Source organism: Alternaria ventricosa (genome assembly GCF_023758065.1).
Source record: "Alternaria ventricosa strain BMP 2768 chromosome Unknown scaffold_3, whole genome shotgun sequence".
Lineage (NCBI taxonomy): Eukaryota > Fungi > Ascomycota > Dothideomycetes > Pleosporales > Pleosporaceae > Alternaria > Alternaria ventricosa.
Genome location: NW_026055683.1, coordinates 757,112 through 777,686, shown reverse-complemented (window position 1 = coordinate 777,686; position 20,575 = coordinate 757,112). Strand labels below are relative to the sequence as shown.

The following is a 20,575-nucleotide window of genomic DNA, read 5'->3' as shown; positions in this document are numbered from 1 at the left end:
GCGCGAGTCGGGGAGATGAAGCGATGCGACGGACGTTTGGCGAATGTTCGTGTGTTGCGGAGCTAGCCGCATAGAGACTAGAGTCAATAGCCCCCCAGTCAGTGCTTGGCCGAAGAGCGACTCGAGTGGCTGGCAGGAGCGTGATACCAAACCTGTCAGCGCACCACCACGGGCTGCTGATGGAGGTAGAACAGCAGCAGATAGAGCGACGCAGTGCGAGGCCGGGACGTTGCCTGCAGATGCAAGACAGAACGGGTGAGAAAGAGCCCTGGAGAGGCCAAACGCGATGGCGTTTCAAGGCACCGTGCCTGGATGCTTTGCCGGCTCCAAGCGTCAAGGCCCTCTTCTTTCGATGGGTCCAAAATTTCCATAAACCTTCTAGAAGCGCAGCTAGTCAGACTCAAGCGGGACGGGATTTACGGGAGTCGCATCTGGCGGTGTTGTCGACAGCGCTTCCATGTCAAACAGCGTAGTGCAACAGAGGCCGAGGAGGCGACACCAGGGCCTGCAGCAAGAAGCGGGCGAGCTGCAGCGAATAGAGCTGCTGTGCCCGGCGGCCAATGGCGAACGCCAACTTACGGTGAGCGAACGACCTGGTGCCAGAGGGGCGGACGAACAGGCGGGCGGGCACGTCTGGTGGGTGTGGTGTTGGGTCGGCAGTGGGCGGGCTCAGACAGGCCCTCACGTCAGGACAGCGGGCAGCCCAGAAGCAGCGAAGATGGCGAACCAGCCAGGGGGAATCGGCAAAAGATGTTAGTGATGCTAGCACCTAGTCGTTGCAAGATGGTCATCGGAGGGTTTGGTGGTAGAGTGGCCCGGGAGCAGCTGCAGGCTAGCTAGGCCTGGCGATGCTTCCTTTCGCGGGCAAGCGCCTCTCCTTTCGCGGCCTTCATCAGCCTTCTTCATACTCGCCTCTTGTTCTTTGCTTCTCCCAAACGTCAATCGACGGCTGTACTTCGTCGCAATCGCTGCAGTCCCCTTCCCGGCCCTTTTCTGCGCCTCTTGTTTCTTGCTGCGACACGTCGGCGAGCGCGCAGCCAGTGTTGCTTCCCCCAGCCGATCCACCCCCGAGCCGACCTTGCAGCAACCCTGAGACCTCGGAGCGAAGCGAGCCTCGCCGTCTCTCATACGCCAGCCATCCCTTCACCTTCGTCCTCCACCCTCATCCCTTCCACATTCGACCGCTGCCCACCGCGCCTTCCATTGGGGGTCGTCTTGTAATACCAGGTGAGCCTCCCTTTGCTTCTCGAGGCCCCGTCGCGCCTGCCGTTGCCTGAGCTCTGGGACCCAAGCGCCACCGTCGAGCGCGAGCGAGCAAACATCGGCATCGCTTGCCCTCGTCTCGCCCACGGCTAAAGTCGCCAACCCTCTGCACTCGCACCACGCCGACGCTGTCTGCCATTGAGCTCCTATTGACTCTGCCCTCCAGATTTCCGCATTGGCCGGCCTCGACGGAACATCACTCACCTTACCCTAATAATCACCCCGGACACCGTCCCCTACCGCCATCATGGGTTGCGGAATGAGCACAGAGGAGAAGGAGGGCAAGCAGAGGAACGAGGAGATTGAGAACCAGCTCAAGCGCGACAAGATGATGCAGCGCAACGAGATCAAGATGCTGCTCCTCGGTCAGTATTGCGACGCCCGTCACGTCGCCAGCCTCTAACAGCGCGCAGGAGCCGGAGAGTCCGGAAAGTCGACCATCCTCAAGCAGATGAAGCTTATCCACGAGGGCGGATACTCACGCGACGAGCGCGAGTCGTTCAAGGAGATCATCTTCAGCAACACCGTCCAGTCGATGCGCGTCATCCTCGAGGCCATGGAGTCGCTCGAGCTGCCGCTCGACGACCAGCGCGCCGAATACCACGTCCAGACCATCTTCATGCAGCCGGCACAGATTGAGGGCGACAGCCTGCCCCCGGAGGTTGGAAACGCCATCTCAGTCTTGTGGAAGGACGCCGGTGTCCAACAGTGCTTCCAGCGCTCGCGCGAGTACCAGCTTAACGACTCTGCTAAATAGTGAGCATGCTCCGTGCAATGAGTGCGCAACATCGCTAACCGTTACAGCTACTTCGACTCCATCGACCGCATCGCCGCGCCCGACTACATTCCCAACGACCAGGACGTGCTCCGATCGCGTGTCAAGACGACTGGTATCACCGAAACCACCTTCATCATCGGCGATCTTACCTACCGCATGTTCGATGTCGGTGGTCAACGATCCGAGCGTAAGAAGTGGATACACTGCTTCGAGAACGTCACCACCATCCTCTTCCTCGTCGCCATCTCCGAATACGACCAGCTGCTGTTCGAGGACGAGACCGTCAACCGTATGCAAGAAGCCCTCACATTGTTCGACTCCATCTGCAACTCGCGGTGGTTCGTTAAGACATCCATCATCTTGTTCCTCAACAAGATCGATCGCTTCAAGGAGAAGCTGCCCGTCAGCCCCATGAAGAACTACTTCCCCGACTACGAGGGTGGCCCAGACTACGCTGCTGCGTGCGACTACATCCTGAACCGCTTCGTCTCGCTCAACCAACACGAGACAAAGCAAATTTACACGCATTTCACATGCGCCACAGACACTATGCAAATTCGCTTCGTTATGGCTGCAGTAAACGGTAAGATTACCCATCATTCCCATCCTTGTATCACGCTGACATGTTACAGACATTATTATCCAGGAGAACCTGCGGTTGTGCGGTTTGATATAAGTGCAATAGCGGCGGGATAAACGAACATCTTCCAACTGATCTCGAATCACGGGTTGCATGCCTCATGTCCTCCACAGGCGTTTGTGGACATTGCTTTGCATGTTTGCGCTTCTTTTGTCGAGAAGTGGTTTTGCTCAGGCCCGGGTCGCTACCTCTTTGATACCCTGCGGGCGGGCTGAAGAGACCATGGAACACACCACCAGCGAAGCGTCTTTTCATCCTCTTATTTCTTTTAACGTTTTCTTGGGCCCAACGAGGGATTGGGAATTGGAACGTGTCCTTTGATATAAAGAATCTTCCAACGGCGTGCGAAGCGTGTGTGTACAGCGGCTGCCAAAAGAAGCTTTTTTCCTAATACTACCTGTTCTTCCAAGTCTCTATTTTTACCGCAGCATGCACTTTTTGGCCTTCGTATGTATACAGCATGTGTGAGATATGTAGTGAAATGATGAAATACTTTTGACCTCCCAATCATCTCCGCTCATCAGATCATATGACAAATCATCTCGTCCCAGTCGCAACGAACTAAACCCATGCCAATCATTTTTGACCCAACCAACAAGTCAGTGCTCGCACACCTTGCATAATCGGACCCCAGAGTGCGGGAGCAACCTTGTCTCCGGAAGAAAGAAACAAAGGGGACAATTTCGCGGAACAATCACGGGAACAAAGCAAGGGAACCAGCATCGTGCACACCCACACAAACATGGACAACTTTCTGGCAACCCGACACGCTGGTTTCCCCCCTTCTCCATAGCAAGACAGTATTCGGGCCGGCCAAGACGAACTGGTTCGGCTGCTGTTGCCCTTGGAATACGGGCACAGATCGATCTACGTTGTGACGCGATGCGATACGATGTGATACGATACGCTCATTACGGCTATTTCTTGGAAACCAAGACTATTGTCACGATAGTGATAGTGGACATGTGCGGGCAGTCTCACAATGAGCAAGGGTCACGGCCCTCATCCAGTGCTTTTGTTGGTTCGCTACCTGATGTTTGGGTTCGGAATTTACATGACGCATCTTCTAGCTTGTGGGTTTCGATCCTTGACCCGGTAAATGGGATGTTGTTTGTGCGGGCTGATTATCAAGGTGAAAGTGCGCAAGGGAATGCGGTTAGCGCGGATGTGGCGCCATTCCAGAGGGTTGGTCGAGTGACTTCCCTTCTCCACCACATCATCAAGTCGACATCTACCCCTCGACGATTTGCGAAACTCACTGCGTATAGGAAACTGTATCGGAATCACCCCCAGTGTTCATATCTACTCCTACACCGAAATCTCGAATCGGTGCGATGCTGGCAGCTACGCGACTGGCGGTGCTTCATCAATGTTTGACTGGAGGCTGCGTACACGTCGCCATCTAGGGAAGCTGCTTCCAGCTGTGGGTTATGTCTTCATATGTTGTTGCCTAGTTGCAAAGTCGCATGGCGGTGAGTGTTGTCTCGATCGCGAATCAGCATCAGTCAATGCAGGCACGCATACATACACGGTGTTTGTCTCAGCACTCGCATTGGGCTCCAATGACTCCGCGTAGATGCTTCTGATTTGGCATACTACCTGTCTTACTGGCTGAACATCTGACAACTTCTTGCATGCCGATAGCGGAAGAGATTCCGTCACGCAGCTACGTGGTTGGAATTGTGAGCGGGTAACGGTGGCTGCATTGATGTTGTTTGCCGCGGAAACGGTGGGCATCCTGCATTGCCGTCTACACCGGATATGTAATGGCCAGAGCCTTGAGAAATAGGTATTTACATAGCCTCTTTCCCACTCAAGTCTTTATCACGTCTACTCTCCTGTGTCTTACATCTTGCTTTGTATATACTATTTCTCTTGATGGCATGCACATTCCCTCTGATTAAGAAGGATACATCTCATTGGGCTCTCTTCCGGTTCTGTTTCTGGCTCATGCCTCCTCGCAGTATATATTGTCTTTGCCCTTTTCTGCTGGTCAGAGGACTGGTACTCTCCGTACATCCTATGCTCTTCGCCCAGATCAGCCTTTCATGTTTACTTTTACTGTGTATCCAAAACATCTTATATACGCACCCGGACCGTTACACTCCATTCACATGTATTCCATCTCCTTTGTCCTTATATAGCGCACCTTCCTAGGTGCACAGAGCTACCACGGTGTCTGGAACATGACCCTTCTCTTCTCTAGTCGCGGTGCAATTACCCAGCGCTCTGGTCGCGGCGCTTTCGCCGACCTGAGTTGGTGGCTAAACGAGGCCTTCGGACGAAGGAAAGGGCGATATTGTCCTTTTCTGAGCTGGGTGTGGCTGCAATCATGCATTGCATCGACGTCTGCGAGTCCGCCACAAGTGGCTTTTCTACATATCGGGTTGTTTATCATCATTCCTGACCGGATCTACGACTTCTGCGAGGCACCCCTTATTTGCCTCGCGAAGGTAGCTTACGCAAGCTTGAAGACGATGTAGGATGGAAGAGGTAGATGTAAGTGCATTTACTACCCTTCGTATATCCCTCTCATTCTTTCGTTTACATCTATCATTGACTATATGGTTATCCTGGAGCTTTCTTTTTTATACTGACGCCCTCTCTAGGTCCTAGCCTCCAACTCCCCAGGTTTTGGACCTTCGACAGACTCCATAGCGACGGCGCCTTACACGAATCCATCTCAGAGGCAAGTTCGTCGCCTATTGCATCAAGTTCCTGCCATCCGCGGCTCTATCGACTGCAGAACTCCTATCGCCTCTGCTATCTCCATCATCTAGGGGCTCTACAGGCATGCTCGGTCCAGCACTTTCGCAACTTCGAAAGCGCCAGTATAACTTCGTATATGCGCCGCCTCTGAGCCTTCCGGCACACTCTGTGCCCTTTCGCAATACTTCAGAACTATATATATATATATATATAGCGCGTTCCCATCTCCAAGCACACTCTGCTGTTACCAATGCCAATGTCTGCGCAATAGGCTGGTCAGCCCATTCGGATGATTGTCCTCCGAAATCACGCCCATGGAGCCTGAGAACTAACGGGTCGAGCCTGGATCCAACATCTCGTGCGCCCATGAAAACCATACCTTTGGCACTACTGTTGTCGGGACCTTCCTCATCCATCCTAGGCTGCCACAGGCCAATCCACGCAACAGTAGAAGGCATGAGAGTCATCTAGCAAAAATACAGGAGCCCACGATCATGAATAACTAGCTTCATTGTCTCGCTCGGCACGTCAAGGAGTCTACTAGAGATAATACTGCTTTTTTGGAAGTTTATATAGAGTATGGATCATTTTAGCAAAGGTTCAACGTACGCACTGGTCGATACGTCGTTGCGGTACGTAGTTTGCCAAACTAGCTAATACGAGATATGCTAACAGCGACAAGGTCTTTCTATCTGCGTTCCCTGGATCTGCACCGCTTCACCGTGAAGGAATTCTTTCGTATTAATATATACACGATTAGATCAGATTCGATGGACGTATTGTCTGGACTGTATCCTCGACACCCAAATCTGGAACCGCCAATAACGAGGACGAAGATAGCAACGACGAGGATTCGCTAGAGCACTTTCGCTTGACTCTCATAGCCTTTCGTGATTCGCTAATTCCGGTATTCCTACGCATGTCCGATCTGAGAAAAGAGAGGAGGATATCTATACACACGCGAAACGAAACATTATAGACATACTCGCCCTGGACACCAACCACTCCGTTGCTCTCGCAGCGTCGCCCGAATCTCTCTCCATACTACACAACTATGCAGATATGCGTTGCAGGAAAAGAGAGCGATGAATACGTCGATGTAGTGATAGAGCATGAGAGCGAAGACGAAGTGATCGGGGCATCACACTAAGCTCCAGGCAAGAAAGTAAGACATGACAATGTCAAGCAGAGCGCTACTCCAACATTGTTCCGACTCCGGAGTCATGCCGAGATGAGGAACGAGAGTCTATATATCCTGGGTATAAAGCAGACCGCTTCGGTGTACCGCTACCGATGTTCCCTACTAGGGATTTTGCGATTCGCCGGTTACCAACAACTACGCAGCCGAAGACGTTGAAGACAATGCCATCGCCCAGGGACAGAAAACAAGGCGTATATATGAGGAAGAGCTTCCCCTATGCTCTTATGTCATATTCTCTGGCACCATCCTCGACGTACCTTACCACTCATTTCTTTACGAGATAAGAAGGTCAGAAATACCTGTGCAGAGGCCAGCGTCACCTCTTCAGAGACCAGCAACACCCATTACCGAGCCCTGAGACTATATCGCGCCTCTCTCAAAGCAAATACAACCATATATATTTACATGTGTAGGATGACCAGCTTCAATCCAATGCATCTACGACTATCATCTGGAGGCTGTAGTAGCCGCCGCTATATATACACCCTCAACGGATACCCTGTCATCTTGTCATTGTTATGTCTGTCTTGGAGTTGTATGACTCTATGAAAACGTCGGCCATGCAGTTTCTCATGGCAGCAAGTTCCCTCCTTTTGGCTGGCATACTCCTCTGCCTTTCAGTCTGTATCACAGCACAGCGCAGTACAAGGGCTGCTGCCGAGGCTGCGCGAAAACGCCTAACCGAAACCACTGGAGACAATGATGAGATGACGGTTTTGCATCTCACGTATATAACTCCCTGCCAAAGGGAAACCGTCTTAGACAGAATGAAGGGCAAAGCGGTAGTATGGAGGCCTACGCCTGATCAGCGAATATGAGGAACAACATTGACAGCCAGTGTCAGTAAGTGAGCTGGTGTCATTGCTTGCTCTTGTCGCCGTTCTTAAGCCCACCAGTCTGCACCAGGAGACCTAGGGCGTAACCACGTCCGCCGAATTACTGTACCTGGTCTCCCCCGGGGTACTAAGTACGCAGCGATCAGGCTGGTATTAGACTGCTCCAAACTAAAGCAGCTCACTCACCCTCAGCAATCGCGTGGACGACGTAGCCTCTTACATTCCAGGAATCAAAGAGGTTGTATGGAAGTTTTATCGGGATGGGATTTCACGTATGCCACGAATCCTTCGAAATGACGATGCACACGTCATCGTGCAGCACATTACTGGAGTTCAACACGTTCAGATAAACTCACTCTTCGAATCGAGTGGAACACCCGCGATGACCTTACGTCTCGTCAGGGATCGCCTATATATCGATGTCGCCCTTTCTCCAAAAAGCATAAACAAAGTGTATATAAAGGAATGAAGGCCGAGGCTATAGTTCCCGCGTGGCTGTTTGAGACTTGCCATCCCGCAGGGTACCGATTCACCCTACCAGAAGGCTCGTCTCTCCCTAAGTCCTGGAATCGCATTTAACAACAACATCAATGCCCTGGACAACAAGCGCGCGAATTACCTTGTCTCCAATCTTGCATGCGGAGAGAACATCCGACTGGATGCAGAGCTTCCATGCTGGTCGCGCAACGAAGGAATTGGTACACCTTTGCAGCAAAGCCCTCCTAAACCGGTGATAGTCCACAGGGCCAAGCTCGATTCATCTCCAGACGACCCGAAAGGCAGCGTCAGTAACTTCTCGCCAATCGTCCTCCTGCTAATGCAGCAATGCGACGAGATCAGCCCTCATGCCACGAGCGGCGGGAGTTGGATGAGATGAGACGGTGCGTAATGCGAGGAAGGCCTGCTACCCGAATCTACCTGAACGGGGCTGCTGCAGTTATATACGGATGACGAGGACGATCCAGAAGAGTCCATAACTGAGACCATGGAATCTTGATCCCAGCGCCCTCGACACCACTATCGCAAAAGCGCTATCAACTTTCACATGTCCGACGTCGTGAACAATTGAGAGAAGCTCAACCTCCAACTCCACCTTCTTCATCACTCGCGACTACGAACACGATGACAGAGCTCGGGAGATGGGATAACTGAAGACCCAAGTTTCAAGTCGAGTACGGGTTTTGATCGTAATTGACAAGAGGTTCATGCTTCATAGCTACATAGATAATTAGGAGAGAGAAACTAATAGGATGGGATAGAATCCGAAAGGCTTGATGTGCGAGATATTCCAGAAACTTTTGGTAATTAGTCTAGTTTACGAACGTCGGATAGAGTTGTGAACATGTACTGAATCGACGACTTGGAATGCAAGGAAGAGTGTTAGTTTTCTGGACGACGATGAAATCAAGATCAATTGTTACCAAGGAGCCTCGCTGTTGATCGGTTGTTTAAGCCTGCAATGGTGTCCTTGAATATCGATGAGAGGATGCAATTAGTAAATCCCACCACAGCCACAGCCACAGCCACGTCATCAGCCACGGCTAGCGGAACGGATGGGCGGACCAAGAATGTGGAGAGGTGGTATGACGTCGCGTGCGGATCGCGACTGCCGGAACAGTATCCAACAAATGCCCCACCAACGAGGTCGTTTACCCGTAGTCGTTGTGCGTCTTGGAGTTTGGTACGACGTATCTGACGGCATGCAAGGCGCCCAAGGCGCGCATTGAATTGACGGCAGCCAGAAACTTGACGAATCGGGCCAAGCGACGGGCGTGGTACAGTCACAGATTCGAGCACAAGCTCCTGGCTGACGACGTAGGCAGTATAATTTGTGGTTCCATGTAGTACATCGAAGATGAGATGCTACATCAGCCCTCAAGAATCGGAAGAAGTGATGCGCGGGCTGTGCAGGATCCCACTCGTTCACATGTACCCCGCTAAAGGTGGAAGGTGGTCTTTGGGAGTACAGTAGGGTAGTGTTGATGCGGTTAGAGGATTTTGTTATAGGACGGTTCGCGTAGAGCTGCAAACTCTCCCAAGTAGCCCCATTTAGCCCCAGTGTAATGGCCCAGTATAGTCCCGGAGCGACTCAATCGAGATAGGTATCCGCGATGTATACGATGTGTTGTTGGCCCGGAAGCCGTCAGCGCGACGCGTTAGTGAGACACCAGAGACGGCATAGGATTTGCGGCATTTGTGACAGGCTTGCGCGCATGGCTATATATACTGCGGCCGGTTGCTCGGATGGCTAGCAGGCGCGGAATGAGGGGTTCCTATCGAGGTAATACGCGCAGGGCTGATTAGGGCTGCTTCTACTGAGTTTTGTTGGTTGCGGCTGCCCTGATGCCTTGCGGTGGGTTTCGAGTGGAGATGGAAGACAGTTCTCGGCTCTGACTATTGGCGCTGAGTCGCGCTTCGATGCAGCAACTGGCAGCAGGCGGTATTTGCTTTTGGGCGTCTTGTCTTGGGCCATGCATAGAAGTCGAGCATAGTCGTCGATCACACATGGGAGGGCACATCCATAGGGCACAGCCGCAAGTTCCGGCAGCCGCTCCTCCTATCGACGCCGCAAGAGACACATTGCGGGCCTGCCCTCCTTCAGCTGGCTGCGCGTGCACATGTACCGACACTAAGGTATGCGGCGGCCCCCAAGCTTAATTCAATTCACTCTTGACCTGGCCGCTGTCAGCACTCACAGCGCGTCCTTCCTGCTGTTTCTTCTACCTTCGTGATATTGCATGCTCTGAGCCACGTTCTGCCAACCGCCGGCGCGACGTCAAGCACTCCCTAGGCACTTGGCTACCGCGGTCCGGCCAGCACGTTCCGATTGAACGCGTAGCCACGCCGGCCGTAGCCCACCATGCCGCGACCAGCCTTTACCAGTAAACTCTCGCTCCCCCACCGCCTTAAGCAGCAGTCGAGCTACACCAACGGCACCAATTCCACCCCAACCTCAGTCCCCGCCAGCCGCACCGGAAGCCCCAAACTGCGCGCCATGTCCGAGCAGCCCACGCCCGGCCTGGTCCTGAGGGCCAATGTCATCAAAGTGCGCCCGCCCACGCTTCCCCGCGGAGGAGCCCCAGCTAACAGCGACGCAGGGCAGAGACCTCGCTGCAAAGGACCGCAGCGGCACCTCGGACCCCGTGAGTCGTGCCTCGTCTGAACCACTGCCAAACTCCCGCTGACGTGCATGTCCGCAGTACCTCGTCCTCTCCCTCGGCGACGAGAAATTCACCACGCCCACGATAAACAAGCAGCTGAACCCGGAATGGAACGAGACGCTCGAACTGCCCATCGTCGGCGAGCAGAGCCTCCTGCTCGAGGTCGTCTGCTGGGACAAGGACCGCTTTGGGAAGGACTACATGGGCGAGTTTGACGTCATACTCGAGGAGCAGTTCCAGAACGGCCTCACCAAGCAGGAGCCGCAATGGTTCCCGCTGCAGTCGCGGCGCTCCGGTAAGAAGAAGTCGGTCGTCTCCGGCGAGATCCAGATCCAGTTCTCCCTCATCGACCCCCTCAACCTCGCCGCCACACCCGAGCAGATCCTCCAGAAGTTCTACGCCATCGCTGGACAAACACCGAGCCCCGACGAAGACGACGAAGACCTCCTAGAGCGCGGCGACAGCAACCTCACCGATGCCGAGGACGACGAATCGAGCTCAGACGAGGCCCAGGATGAATCCAAAAAGGCCGAGAAGCGGGAGAAGCGGCGGAAGAAGCTCAAGCTGGCCAGACTTAGAAGGAAGGTCAAGGGCAAGATTGCCTATGAATACTCCAGTACTGGGGACATAGCTGGTGTGCTCTTCCTGGAGATCCAGAAGTGTACCGATCTGCCCCCACAGCGCAATGGTAAGTCTCCCCAACAGCGCGCTATTGCCTAAACTTACACATGAATAGTAACCAGAACTACCTTCGACATGGACCCCTTCGTCGTAACCTCGCTCGGAAAGAAGACGTACCGTACCAAGACCATCAGCCACAACCTCAACCCCGTCTTCGACGAGAAACTCATCTTCCAAGTCTTACGGCACGAGACCAACTATTCTGTCAACTTCACTGTCATCGACAAGGACAAGTTCTCGGGCAACGACTATGTTGGCACCGTCAATTTCCCAATCGAAAAGGCCGTTTCCACAGCCCCACAGGAAGACCCAGAGACAGGACTCTACAGGCTGCCGGAGCCATCAGACTCTCCTGGCATCTCTCCTTCTGATTCGGGCAGTTCTAAGAAATCCCGCTTCCGCCTTCCCATCTCTCGTTCTGCTTCAACCAACAGTCTATCTCGTCTAGGTCGGCCGTCTCTGAAGAAGGAAACCTCGACAGGTTCATTGTCTGCGCAAGAATCCAATGCATCTCTGGGTGCTCCGCCAAACGCCGCAGCCGACTCCAACGGCAACCTTGCTGTCGCTGGCGATGTCAACATCAACCCGTCCTCTGTAGATGATGAGGATCTGAAGATGTATACTCTCCCATTGGAGCTGAAGGATAAAGAGCGCTGGGGCAACAAGCACAACTCTACCCTCTACATTCGCGCAAAGTACCTCCCATACAAGGCCCTCCGACAGCAATTCTGGAGAGCTATGCTCAAGCAGTACGATGCCGATGAGAGTGGCTTGTTGGACAAAGTGGAATTGACTACCATGCTCGACACACTTGGCTCCACTCTGCATGAGTCGACTATCGACAGCTTTTTCGAGCGGTTCGCGGATGCTCACAACGGAGACCTTCTGCTTACGTTCGACGAAGCTGTTATCTGCCTCGAAGACCAGCTCCAGGCCACGGAGGCCAGAGACTCTCGAAAGAACGGTGGCGCATCGGGCACACAGACTCCCTCGTTAGCATCCGGAATGCTCACACCCATCAACCAGGACAGCTCGACAACATCCATCCCAGTACTTGAAACAAACACACTAGGAAAGGAGGGCGAGGAAGGCGACAACCTCCAGATTGATGATCTTGCAGACGAAAAGGGAGAAGAACATGTCATCGAGATCCGTGAATGTCCCATCTGCCATCAACCAAAGTTGAACAAGAGGTCCGATGCTAATATCATTACACACATTGCTACATGCGCGAGTCAAGATTGGAGACAAGTTAACAACATTGTCATGGCTGGATTTGTCACTTCGAGTCAGGCCCAGCGCAAGTGGTACTCCAAGGTTATTACCAAGATCTCATACGGCGGATACAAGCTAGGCGCAAATTCGGCCAACATCCTTGTCCAGGATCGCCTTACAGGGCAGATCAACGAAGAGCGTATGAGCGTATATGTCCGTCTCGGTATTCGATTGCTGTACAAGGGCCTCAAGTCGAACAGCATGGAAAAGAAGCGAAGTACGTCATCCAGATTTTGTCGATGACATGTCACATACTAATATGGTCGCAGTTCGCAAACTACTCAAGTCTCTCAGTTTCAAACAGGGAAGGAAGTACGACGATCCTGCTTCAGCCTCGGAAATCTTACCCTTCATCAACTTCCATCAGCTTGACATGTCTGAGGTGTTGTTGCCAACAGATCAATTCAAGAACTTTAACGAGTTCTTCTACAGAGCATTGAAGCCTGGTGCGCGTCCGTGCTCTGCGCCAGATGATCCCAGGGTCATCGTCTCCCCCTCTGACTGCCGAACTGTGGTCTTCAACACAATCGACTCAGCACAGGCTATCTGGGTCAAGGGTCGCGACTTCACTGTCGAGCGGCTGCTTGGTGACGCATACCCTGAGGACGCAAAGCGCTACCACGGTGGTTCTCTTGGTATCTTCCGACTCGCGCCGCAAGACTACCATCGATTCCACATTCCCGTTGACGGTGTCATGGATGAACCGAAGACGATCGAGGGAGAATACTACACTGTCAACCCAATGGCTATCCGCTCAGCACTGGACGTCTATGGCGAGAATGTGCGCGTTGTGGTACCCATTGACTCTGTCGCCCACGGGCGAGTCATGGTCATCTGCATTGGTGCCATGATGGTGGGTAGCACCGTCATCACGCGCAAGAAGGGTGAGCACGTCAAGCGTGCCGAAGAGTTGGGGTACTTCAAATTTGGTGGAAGCACGTTGTTGCTTCTCTTTGAGCCAGGTCAGATGCGATATGACGAGGACCTCGTAGACAACTCAAACTCGGCTCTCGAGACTCTTGTAAGTGGCCGTCTCTTGTAATCAGTTCGCTTTACTAACTACGTCAGATTCGCGTCGGCATGTCCATCGGCCATAGCCCCAACAGACCAGCTCATGTCCCCGACATGCGCAAGAACAACCCCACCAATGAAGAGAAACAGGACGCGAAACGCCGCATTGAGGGCAGCTTTGCACCTCCGGGTGTGAAAGGACCCATGCCTGGAGCTGGGATGTAGAATAAACCCCGTTGAAGTGCAAAAGAAATGGAATACACAAAAGGAAATGGGCAGGCTTGGATATTCAACATTGTTCTGGCGTGTCTGGAGTAACGTGGTTTTGAAAGTATGAGAGCATATGGATTGGCGGCACGGGTAGTCGCTTGTTCTTGGGCGTTTTTGAGCGGCTTTACCTTCGCTTCCTACGAAGACTTTATTTATATACATGCAGCGCAGCCGATGCGGATCCTACAAACCATCATCATCTTCTAAATCTTAGCTTACTGCACCCAAGACCGAGTGAGAGCAGCCGAAGTGACAGCGCTCGTCGATGTGGGGAGCGCTAAAGGCTCACGTGAACGCGCTAGTCCCAAAACCATTGTTTTGATGATGCTGGCGGCAGGTGCACACACCAGCTTCCTTGCTCCCGTGTGACAACCGTTCCCCTCCACGCCCGACGCCTAAGGATATTCGCATTACCGCCAAATCATTACGAGCCCCGGATACCCAGGCACATACCTAATTGTACGCGTACCAGCCTCTCGCCGATCGCACATCCTGCGTAGCTCGCCTCGTCTGCGCTCGCCCGTTTGTCGCGCCAATGCACGCGCTTTGACCGAACTTCAACTCCCCGAAACTCCCGTGACGCAGCGACTGGACTCATGACTACCGTCTTCGCGCGCCCACCGCTCCAATCGCTTCCTATGGCAACAAACCGACCCACGACGCGACGAAGGAGCGCAAGACAAGCCTTCGACGACGATGATGCGCCGGCGCCGACGACCAAACGAGCAAAGGCGGACGTGAATGGGACGAGCAAAAAGGCGACTGCTGCGCCAAAGAAGACAGCAAAGGCAGCTGCATACGACGAGGACGATGATGGCTTCCAATTTTCGCGTCGCACGTCGTCGCGAAGGACTACTAAGGCACAGGCTGTGCTGGCACCAGAGCCAATACCCGAGGACGAACCAGCAACATTCGCGCGCGCTCCCGAAGCGCAACCGGCCAAATCTACTGCGCGGCGGAAGAAACAGTCAATCGCGGCAGCCGATCCGGAATCCTCAGACTCGGGAAAGCGTCGGCGTTCAGCGCGCATATCTGGCGACAGTAGGCAGCTGGAAGTGCGGCCAAAGTCTACAGAACCTCCACCGGCGAAATCACGAACAAAGAAGACCGCGCCCGTAGAGAAGGAAAGAAAGAAGCAGACCACACCAGCTCCCGAGGCCCAGCCAGAGCCTAAGAGCGCGTATGCAGGCGTGCAAACGCCGACACACAACAAGATACAGGTTGCGAAGAAGCGCGATCCCAACGCTCAAAAGATTATGCTACCCTTTGCGGATACCCCAGTTATTACGAGGAACAAAGAGATGCGGAAAGGCGGCAACAAAGATGGATCGAGGAGGAGTAGCACAGGCTTGCGAGGGAGAAGGGCAAGCTCGCTGATTGACAGCGGCCAGTCGAATGGTGAGTCAAGCAATGATGCACAGGAGGGCTGGGCACAGGACCCTAACGGCATGGAAAAGCGCCCCTGGGGATCAGTGGATACTAACAATTCCGCAGCGCTACCGCACTCAGAAGTCGAAGTCCGAGATTTCTACAAATATATCGAGCAGAGCCTACCCGAACCACGACGGATGAAACAGCTTTTGACATGGTGCGGATCGCGAGCTTTACCAGCAAAACCATCAGGCGATGTGAAGAACGCGAACGCGATTATGGCTGGTATGTCTAAACGAAGCAGGGCGGACAAGACGAAGACTGACAGGAGCGCAGCGCGAGCGATTCAACAAGAACTCATAGACGATTTCGCAAGCAAACCCGAGCTTTCCGACTGGTTCAGCAGGGTATGGGGATCAGTTTCACCGAGGCAAGAGCATGAGCTAATAGCTTTACAGGAAGAAGTAGCCCCACCACCTGTGGTAAAGAAGCCGAATCCTCAGAACGAGAAGAACAAAGCTACGTTAGAGGAGTTGGAGGAGGAAGTTAAACGGTATGTCTCAGATCTTCTTGTTCCATGGGCATTGTACTAACAGCGAAGCAGCCTTGAAGAAGAGAAAGCCGCATGGGAAGCCATCGCATCAGCTTCGAAAACCAAGCCCCCGCCACCCGCGCCCTCAATACCGACATCAACACCTACACTATCCGAAATCGACACGTCCCTCCTCGATCCCGCCCAAGCCGCCATACTTTCCTCACTCCAGTCGTCACAAATACAACCACCAACGTCAGCATTCACATTCACTTCGCCTACAGCACTACAATCACATCTCACGTCCCTCGCCGACTCGCTAGAACCGCACATCGACCTTTTCGCAGACGGTGTTCATAAAATCGAACAGTATCGCGCAACGGCCGAACGGGTAGCGGATCGTGTGCTGGGTACTGCGGCAAAGAGGTTGGAAGAGCGAGATCGAGAAGCAAAGGAAAGAGTGGGCACAGAAGGAATTGGCGTAGGCGATATATTGAGAGGCCTTGCTGGTGTACTTGGCGAGCAATAAGAATAAACTTGCTGCACTCAATACCAAACAAAGTTGCCGGCAGGAACGGGCAGGGATTGACAATCCGAACAGACACTCCTAGGAGGTCTATGAGAATGATCTATGTGGCGCACTTTCTTTGACCCTTTTCACCTTGTTTTAGAGAGACACACCCTTGACGCATCTTCGCATGGTGTTTACGGGCTTGGGAATGGACTGGGAGGATACGATATACCCTTCTGTTTTCTAGACTCTTTCGTGTAAATGCTTTCGAGAAGGAATACCATCATACCCATTCTGAGCCATTGCAGGCAACTCGTTCGGTCATAGTTCTGCGCTCGAACTTTCGTGAGATATCATGACAGATCTTGTTTCCGGAACCCTAGATCCAGCTTTCATCCTCTTCATCTCTCTCTGTTTCTCCTCAGTCACTCTCCCTCAGCTCTTAACACACCACACAGCCAACCTCCCAATCTCATCCTCAAGCTTCAGCGCAAATCCCATCGAGATACGCAGGAAAAGAAGGCGCTGTTCCAGATAACGAAGAACGTCCAGCCGAGTATCGACGAGCTGCTCTGGCGAGCGACCGAGAAGCTGGGTCCATGCAGCGTCCGAGAGAACGAGCTTACCGCTGCTGATCTGGCCGGTTTCATCGAGGAGGGGACCGAGCTGCGAGGATCGAGAGTTAATCAGAGCAGATAATGTGGCGAACGGGGTATGCGAAGGGTGGACGTGACTCACTATCCTAGGGTTGATTCTCAATCCAACAAGCTTCTCACATTGCTTACAAATGACCTGTGTGCTATTGGCGAAGATGGGTATACCACAGCACTCATTACTCATGAGCATATTTCGTTTGAACGGCGTAACGATGTTGAGTTCTGTGATGATGACGCTAAGGTACCCAGCGATTGTTTCTGTGGACCTTCTGTTCGACAGCGAGCGAGCGACATCATCTACGTCCGCAAGTGTGTACAGTGCCCTCACGGCTGCATTCTCAAACCCCTCGACTACATCGTCGGCGATGGGGAACGGCGGGTTCACATGTTCTTTCTTCGTCAGTCTTTGTGCTAGGGCTCTCAATCGCCGTGCATCACCCATGTCGGGGTCGATGTCGACACGTGAGTTGCCGCTGATTGTGAGCTTGGCCATCTTGTCGATACGCCATCCAGGATTTGAGATGAGGAGGACAGTTTCCGAGGGGACGAACAAGGAGGCTAAGTCGCACATGGAAGAGTATAGGGTGAGGAGGCCGTCGGATGTGTCGTCGAAGATACCGAGTGTTATGAGTTCAGACGTCGTGCTGTTGCGGTTGATGTCTGTTGCAAGTCAGTTGTGACTCGTAATTGAAGATATCCGTAAGGAGGAGAATCACACACACTTCTTCCGCGCGCCAATACTCTTGACGCATACCAGTAGTTTGGGCTCTTCGATATCATACCCACCATCAGTAAATGTCTTCAGCGTCATCAACCCACTCAACACTCTGTTGTCCCTAACACCATACGGTCTTTTGAACCTCGTCCCATCATCACTATTCTCATGTACCATGACATGGCAGTGTCTCTCGCCTTCGGGGAATATTGTGGTGAACAGCGGCGCGGTATTCGGTGCTAAGGAATTATGCTCTGAAGAGTTTGAGATATGCACCGTCCATACACTGAGCAGCTGGCCGAGCTTGAGCTTGTACTGGGTATTGTTATACCAAAGGCGGACGGTGAGTACTCCGGTGTCGTCTGCAAGTAGGATTTTGATGCATCCTTGAGCTGCTTTGTGTGATTTGCTGGGTTTGGACTGGTCGTTGAAGTAGACCACGCGGCCCATGAGGGTGAGGTTGCAAGGGCCAGGTTCAAGTGTGTCTAGGTCGGCTTCTTCGTAGTCGAGAGTGGGCTTTCATATGTCAGTGATGGGTTGAGGTTCATTGAGAGAGACACATTACAGCCCATGTACCTGCCGTGGTCGCTCCTGCCGCAGGAGTGGACTGCACCTCCTTTGCTGTGAAGACATCACTGTTCTTTGTCGGCGAAGATGAGAAATAAGATTGTATTGAGGAAGACGCTGGCATCTTCTCGTCTGGTGCGAGTTCGCGGTGTTGGGGTGGAAGTAACTTTGGTAAGTTTCGAGGAGGTGAGGATTGAAGCAGGTGCGTTCCTGCTGTATGCGTAAGTTGCGACACGCATCGGAACCACGATGAGGAAGTCGCACCAGCCACGCCAGCATCAGCTGTTTATCTCATGCGCACGTAGATGAGCAGTGAAACGTGTAGACTGATCCATCAATATTAGCTCACAAAAGACTGACAATGTTGCATGTGCGTGCGTTTCTCGTGAACATGTTTTTATTGCTTTAAAGAAAGTAGTGAGTTGGTCAAATCAAATCGTGAGTGACATGTGCTTCTAGAGTCCATGCACCATCTGCCAGCTGGCACCGTCAACAAGGGACGTGCTCGCCATTAGTTCATCCAAAGACCTAAAAGAGCTTGTGCTCCAAGGTCATGTCGTTCTCTGGCTCAAGACCGACGCAGGCGCGGAAGATGTTGGTGAGAGCCGCGCGCTGCTTGGCAAGAGCGTTGACAACAGGGGTGCCGGGAGGGGTGAGAGGAGCCTTGAGCATGTAGCTGAGGACACTGAGCACGCTGTGGAAGTTGTTGAACTTGCCATCGCTGCCTTCGGCAGTGTGGGCCTTCCACTGGACACGGGTCATCATCTCAGCGACCAGAACCAAATCGATGATCAGAGGTGAAGCAAGGAGAGAGTCCTCGCAAACGTTGAACAAGCTGATGGTCTGGTGGCCGTCGAGGAAGATCTCTGCGTAGTACTCGTCAAGAGCGCGCTTGTCGTCTCCAACAGCAGGCATGTACTTGATGACGACGCAGTGGTCGGGGTGTTCGCCTTCCTTGTACAGGACGTTGTTGGCAGCGACCATGTCGTCGACGACGTTGGACTTGGAGATCTCCTTGGAGCGGAACTGCTTCTGAGAGCTGAGGTTCATGCCATCGTTGTTACCCAAGTGGTTGTAGGAGGCAATCGAGGTGAGCTTGATACCGGCGCTGATCATGAAGTCGACGAGGGCTGACTTCATTTTGGTCTGACCCGACTTGAAGTCGTCACCACCGATGAAAGCATTGTGCTTCTCGGCGAGCTGGATGGCACCAGGAACGAATGTGTTCTGAGGAGAACCGTTGATGAAGGGAACACCCTCAAGGATGGAGGCCACAGCAAAGACAGTGGACGGAGAAACCTCTTCGTGACCAGATTCGATCGCCTTGAGGAGGTTGTCCGCCGTGTCGTTGACGCCCTCGACGATGTCGGCATAGCGCTCAGTGTTAGCAGTCCACTGCACAATGACCTTGTCGAGACCGTTGGCAGACTTGAAGTCACTACAATATCGTCAGTAAGGGTAGGACTGATGTGCATGAAGTCTCGGCTCACCGGATGTCCTTGCGGATTTGCTCAACATGGGCATTGGAAGCCTTGGTACCTTCGAGAACATTGTCGGCACGTTCCTCCTGGTTGGCAGCGATGAAGTCCGGGTAGTAGATGCTAGGAAGAGGCTTCATGGCGCTCATCTCCTTGCGAACAAGGGACTTGAGGGACGGAGACAGAACCTTGGCGCGGTCCATGGCTTCAGCAAGGTTCATCCCGCTAATGTCCCATCCGCCAACGACGAGGTCGTTGGGGTGGACCATAGGCAGGAGGTCATGGAATGGGATGTGAACCTCTTGACCAGTCTTGCTGTCGACACCGAGCTTGGTGGTTGATCCCATGATAACCGAACCATAGTAGTTAGCGCCACGCTTGCCCTCTTTGGTCTCCCAAACGAGGTTACGCTTGTTCGCGATGATGCCGGCCGTGACCGTAGTACCGTTGTTGCCGCCCCAGCCAACCAGCATAACACCAGTCTTGGGGACCTTGCGGTCGACCTTGAAGTCGTAGAGCGTCTCCTTGGGGATAGCAACATACTTGCCGTCGTCGTTCTTGGTAACGTCGGTGGTACGGTAAGTGTACTTTGACTTGATGGTGTCCTCGGTGTATTCTACGTTAGGAGAGCTGACGACAAAGAGATCCTTGGGAGTTGCCTTCGCCTCGAACCCATTCGCGTGACCGACGCGTTCTTCTGCGTGTGGTGCCATGATGATTTAAGTTCTTGTTGAGTTGGTGAACTTAGTTGCGGAAGTCTAAATCCGACGCTGCCCCAGAGGGAGAAGTGCGTCGGCCGGCGAATGGGTTGTGGATCCTGTCAAGTGTAAGTAAAGGCGTCCCCATGGGGTTATGGCGGGGCACATACGAGCTGAGGAGATTGGAAAACGTCTTGACAGCTGGGCAATGGCCCGGGGAAA

The 20,575-nt window shown here is 53.1% G+C and overlaps 5 protein-coding genes across 5 annotated transcripts; 3 read left to right on the top strand and 2 right to left on the bottom strand.

The window, feature by feature from the left end:
* Nucleotides 1-1,510: 1,510 nt before the first annotated feature.
* Nucleotides 1,511-2,717, top strand: CGA1 (Glucoamylase 1 precursor (Glucan 1,4-alpha-glucosidase) (1,4-alpha-D-glucan glucohydrolase); the record flags this gene model as incomplete). The annotated part of the gene is made up of 4 exons (XM_049340132.1): nt 1,511-1,628; nt 1,677-2,019; nt 2,068-2,624; nt 2,674-2,717. 4 exons carry the CDS (start codon nt 1,511-1,513, stop codon nt 2,715-2,717), a joined length of 1,062 nt encoding a protein of 353 aa, XP_049202454.1.
* Nucleotides 2,718-10,287: 7,570 nt separating this feature from the next.
* J4E93_002184 (uncharacterized protein) lies at nt 10,288-13,780 on the top strand (the record flags this gene model as incomplete). The annotated part of the gene is made up of 6 exons (XM_049340131.1): nt 10,288-10,473; nt 10,526-10,570; nt 10,628-11,276; nt 11,325-12,761; nt 12,814-13,565; nt 13,613-13,780. 6 exons carry the CDS (start codon nt 10,288-10,290, stop codon nt 13,778-13,780), a joined length of 3,237 nt encoding a protein of 1,078 aa, XP_049202453.1.
* A 641-nt stretch (nt 13,781-14,421) lies between these two features.
* Nucleotides 14,422-16,257, top strand: J4E93_002183 (uncharacterized protein; the record flags this gene model as incomplete). Its single annotated transcript, XM_049340130.1, has 4 exons — nt 14,422-15,481; nt 15,533-15,603; nt 15,655-15,749; nt 15,801-16,257. The coding sequence occupies 4 exons, from the start codon at nt 14,422-14,424 to the stop codon at nt 16,255-16,257; spliced, it is 1,683 nt and encodes a 560-aa protein (XP_049202452.1).
* A 417-nt stretch (nt 16,258-16,674) lies between these two features.
* Nucleotides 16,675-18,301, bottom strand: J4E93_002182 (uncharacterized protein; the record flags this gene model as incomplete). The annotated part of the gene is made up of 4 exons (XM_049340129.1): nt 16,675-16,905; nt 16,978-17,555; nt 17,616-18,126; nt 18,176-18,301. The coding sequence occupies 4 exons, from the start codon at nt 18,299-18,301 to the stop codon at nt 16,675-16,677; spliced, it is 1,446 nt and encodes a 481-aa protein (XP_049202451.1).
* Nucleotides 18,302-18,705: 404 nt separating this feature from the next.
* J4E93_002181 (uncharacterized protein) lies at nt 18,706-20,368 on the bottom strand (the record flags this gene model as incomplete). The annotated part of the gene is made up of 2 exons (XM_049340128.1): nt 18,706-19,615; nt 19,668-20,368. 2 exons carry the CDS (start codon nt 20,366-20,368, stop codon nt 18,706-18,708), a joined length of 1,611 nt encoding a protein of 536 aa, XP_049202450.1.
* Nucleotides 20,369-20,575: the final 207 nt, after the last annotated feature.